This window comes from Benincasa hispida, chromosome 11, assembly GCF_027475165.1.
Source record: "Benincasa hispida cultivar pf3 chromosome 11, pf3_genome.v1.1, whole genome shotgun sequence".
NCBI classification, from domain to species: Eukaryota; Viridiplantae; Streptophyta; class Magnoliopsida; order Cucurbitales; family Cucurbitaceae; genus Benincasa; species Benincasa hispida.
The window spans coordinates 58,319,583-58,324,192 of record NC_143488.1 but is presented as its reverse complement, the minus strand read 5'-3'; the positions used below and the strand labels follow the sequence as shown (position 1 = coordinate 58,324,192).

Here is a 4,610-nt window from a genome sequence, read left to right as displayed (position 1 = left end):
TTTATTCTACAGAATAATTTTATCGGCGATGTTCAACAATATTCAGTACAGAACAACCTACCATAATTGGGTTCAATATGTCAGCAAACATTGATGAACGTAGAAAGTATTATTCAACAAACAAGACGACTCAATGTTACTGACACCGATCGAAGATGTATTCGTCGTAGACGATAGCGACAACGGGGTGAACCTAATTTAGAGGGACATGAAGACAACCCCATGAGGAGTAAGGGCCAGGGGGTCGTTTTTAAATCCCACGTTGTATCATTTTCAAATTGCAAATCTCAAAAGAACTATTTGTAAATATTATTTAATATCATTGTATTTTTTTTTAATATGGGTGCAAGATGTTTTCATGGTAGATTAAATATATAATTAAGTTTAACAATTAAAAAAAAATTATAAGCAACAACGAAGGAATTAAGTTTTAACAATTATCTTTTAATAATTAACTTTAAAAAAAAGAAAAAAAATTTATAAATGAACGTTCACTACCCTAAATCTGTCAATACTTTCCCAAAACACCTATTTTTTAAATACTTCCCCCAACCCTATTTTTGTCATTATTTATTAAAAAAAACATTATTTAAAAAAAATTCCACACACACATATATATTTATTATTACTTTTTATTTTGTTTCCTTGATTTTTCAAATAAATAAATAAATAAAAATGAATTATTGTTATGAGAGGGTTCTGGGCAATACCACCACGCTCATTATAAATTGAGGCGAGAAGTCCGGCTGTCGCGTAGAGAGGCTAGTTGGCTTGCGATCGAGAAAAATTAGGGCATCGAACAATTTTCATCCGCGACGATATTGTTTACGTAAACATTTCCTAACTTCATCTGTTTCGATCGATTTTCCTTGGTTGAAAATCCATATGTCTGTTTTTTTTCTCCCATTGATTAAAGGGTTTTGCGTATGCTTTTCGCTTCTTTACTTTTTACGGGTTCTTATAGTCTTTGCTGATTGTTTTGATTCCTGGAAGGGAGGTTAAACTAGCTTCTGTGATCTTCTTCAATTGTTTCAGGTATAAGCATTTAAGCGTCAAGTAGGCATCTGAATCGTTATTGATTTGTTTTGTTTTTTGGAAAGGAGCATGGCGGGTGGAAATTTCATGCACAGAGTAGTTTCATACCTCGTGAATGAGGTTCTCGTCAACAGTCTTGCGAACAGGTAATTGAATGACAAGGCTTTATTGCGTCGTTTTGAATCGGACGATGATGATATATGTATGTATGAAGAAGCTTCATTCTCTGGCTGGATGGATCAATTAGTTCCTATTTGGCTCGTTCCATTGAAGCAAAATATTCTTAGATTTTCTTTTGTGTTTATCTGCTGCCTTAATGATTGGGTTTGCAGATGAGGAGAATCTTAGAAAATTTGGCTACAGGTCCATTTATTTTCCTTTTATGGAATTGATGTCCCATGATCTTCGTTTAGTTTTATTAGCTTTAGCGGCTGGTTGATGGTTGTACGTTGCGCAGATTAGGAGGTTTGTTAAACTTTTGCTAGATCCGTTTTCTATTTCTTATATAGAATTGATGGTGCCTATTCTATGTTTCTTAAATCCATGCTAGAATCGTAACTTAAGTGGTCGAGTGGTCAGTTTAGTTATTTGTTTAAGTTCCAACAGTTAGACTACAACTTTGTAGGCCGACAACAATACAAGTCATGAGTGACAGCGTAAAGGCAAGCAGCCCAACTTGCCAAAGCAAATGGCCTACTTATAGCCTCTTTTCCCCTTACATACTCCCTGTTCTCCCTTAAAGCTTGTATAAAAGAAGATGGGGCACCACTTTCTATTTTAAATATAATTTCTGAGAGTAGAGAATGAACCATATTCTTGGGATTACGGATATAAAATGGACAAAAAGATTATAACAAAGATTTTAACTTAGCCTTTTTTCTTAAGATATTATTTTGGTTCATTATCAGGTTCAGTTTAAGGTACTAGCTAATGGTTTTGTTTTTTGTAGAAATTTATTTTATTGGAAGCATGAACTATGCTAAAGTAACAGGAGAGGAAATATTTATCCAAGGTAAAGGAGAAAGCTCAAACATAAGAGAAGGTCTAGAAAGCAAACACCTAGTTAGAACCCCACTAACACAACCTAACCCCATTTTCATCAAAAAAGACACAATGTAACCCCATAAAACAGAAAAGTCTTTTTGTTTGGTTTTATAGATCATTTTCTCAATTCTGTTTATTCACTCGCAATTAGAGGAATCTGTCCATTTTCCCCTTTGCATTCATGTATTTCTTTGTTCTGTTCAAAATTCTGTGTCAATGGGCTTTAACTGTTGTCATTTTGGCATCTGGAACAGTGTCAAGAACGATTATTCTTTGTTGTCATCCCCAAGATTGTTTCTTATTTCCTCGTTTGAACAGTATCTAATGCTGACTTGCACAATGATTGCGGATATGATTGTATCGATTACACTTCTAAGAGTTTAGCTGTTTAGGCATTCCTTCTCCAGCATATGTCTGCTATTAAATCGAGGATGTTCAAGCTCGGTGACAATTGAAAAGTCACATTTGTCTGCTTGATACTAACTGTTCATTCTCAAGAAATTATTTCATTCCCTCATTTTTTTTTTCTTTTTTCTTTTCCTTTTTTGCAGCCGTACATTTCAAAGGTTTGCTGTGAGGACATCGAAGCAAATTGAGGAGATATCTAACAAGGGTAGAAACTTTACTATTCTGTTTTTGTTTCATTGATTTCAATTTTTATGTATGGTATTTATTGTTGAGCCGGTTTAACTAATGCTAATAAGACTGGAATTGTCTTGCAGCTGCGCAGAAGAAGCAAGAACTTGCGGAACAAGTGAAAGACCTCTCCAAAAATTTTGATGTAAGATGCTTCTTACAACTTAAAATCTTTTTATTTTGAGGGGTGTAGATGTATCCTCACGCCTTATTCGATCTTTTGGCAGTCTTTCAAGAACCAATAATGCGGAGTGGAACATGTTACCGCAACATGATGTAAATCCTATTCCAATTTTACTCATAATAGTCAGAGATTCCCTGAAGATTTGTTTAATAGCCTTATCTTGTCTATGTACGGAGTAAGTGTGACAGTAGAATTTTAGATCTGTTCTTGATGCCTGGTCACCTCCCCTGTGATTGAAACTGAAAGCCAGGATGAACTAATTTCTGCCTTGGTGTATGCAGTTGCATGCTTCTGACTGAGGCTTTTAAATATGTCTTGAGACAGAGAAATGGCAATTTATAAAATAATAATACGTTTGCTTTTGATAGTGAAACGGAACATACGTTTTATATGAAATTTTGTAGCACATCAGAGAAACTGCTCGTCATTGAAGGCTACGTTTGAGAGTGAAAATATTATAAAGTAAAACCATGTTTGAGGGGGAAAAAAAAAGAGAAGGTAACTGTAGCACTTTTAGGATAAAAATTAAGTGTTTTTAAAGAATTGGGAATGTAGCAAAAATCTATTAATGATATAGACTATTACTCATAAATTTCTAATAGTAATTATTGTCGTAGAATCTAAATTTTGCTATTTTAGCAGATTCATTTACATTGTGTTATATTTAGAGATTACAAATTTTAGTACTTGTGTATTTGGTTGAATTTTCAAGTGTGTTTGATATGTCTATGAATGGATCGGACCTAATAGGGGAGTTCAATTTTAATTATATGTCTAGTAGGGTAATTTTTTTTAGCAGTCTGTAGAATTAGTTCGGTATATAATGAGAGAACTATATTAAATTGTGTGCATGCATACATGTATAGAAGTGAAGACGACCATGGTAAGCAGAAAAATTACTGTGTTTTCTTCTTCTATAGCAACCAGTTCTCTTCTCGAGATCCCTTTATTAATCTTAGCCTCTCTTGGTGTTTTTCTTTTGGGATGGACTTTCTTTTAAGCGTTTATGACTTCTAGATCATTTAAATACGATAGATTTCGTTTGAAAATTTGTATTCTGTTATTTCTAATTTTGAGGCCAGTTCAATTTGAAAAGTTCAAAAGGAATGGAGAAAACATCTCTTTAGGTGAGTTATTTTTAAGGGTAGATTGCTGAAAACACTAAGGTGTAATTATACCCTCAAATTTTAATTGTAAAAATTTAGCCTTCAAACTTATATAAGTGTTAAAATTAGATTCTCAAACTTATAATACTTATAGAAATTAGATCCACAAGTGATAAGTACTAAATTATCAATTTATAAAAATGTTATAATTTCTACCATTATGTAAATTTGAGAGTTTCTACTGGATAACTTTTACAATTGTTACAACTTCAATCATTTTTATAATTATTATAATTTTTTGAGAAAAATACATTTTCGGTTCTTAGGTTGTGGGTCTAGTTTATATTTGGTTTTTAGGTTTTAAAATGTTACACATCTTAAGTTTTGAGTTCGGTTTTTAATTTCTTTCCTAGGTTTTAAAAAGTTACACTTTTATTTGAGTTTTGTTTCAATTAAACATCTCGATCTCACTTTTAACTTCGATTTTTTACTAAATACTCAATTTACGATTTTAATGTTATTGTCTCTTAATTAATTTAAAAGAATTATAATTAATTAAGTCTTAATATTTTCATCATTATTAAAATTAAATCTATAAAATTAAT

General features: G+C 32.2%; 1 protein-coding gene across 4 annotated transcripts; it reads left to right on the top strand.

The window, feature by feature from the left end:
• The first annotated feature begins 652 nt into the window (after window positions 1-652).
• On the top strand, window positions 653-3,272 carry LOC120089892 (UvrABC system C protein). 4 transcript variants are annotated; one of them, XM_039047321.2, is made up of 5 exons: window positions 653-829; window positions 1,101-1,181; window positions 2,631-2,692; window positions 2,802-2,860; window positions 2,943-3,272. In XM_039047321.2, exons 2-5 carry the CDS (start codon window positions 1,105-1,107, stop codon window positions 2,958-2,960), a joined length of 216 nt encoding a protein of 71 aa, XP_038903249.1. In that variant the 5' UTR covers window positions 653-829; window positions 1,101-1,104; the 3' UTR covers window positions 2,961-3,272. The 4 variants fall into 4 exon arrangements, with proteins under 4 accessions (XP_038903249.1, XP_038903248.1, XP_038903250.1 ...); XM_039047320.2 differs by having other exon boundaries at window positions 675-829; window positions 1,036-1,181; XM_039047322.2 differs by having other exon boundaries at window positions 694-829; window positions 1,104-1,181.
• The last annotated feature ends 1,338 nt before the right edge of the window (window positions 3,273-4,610 follow it).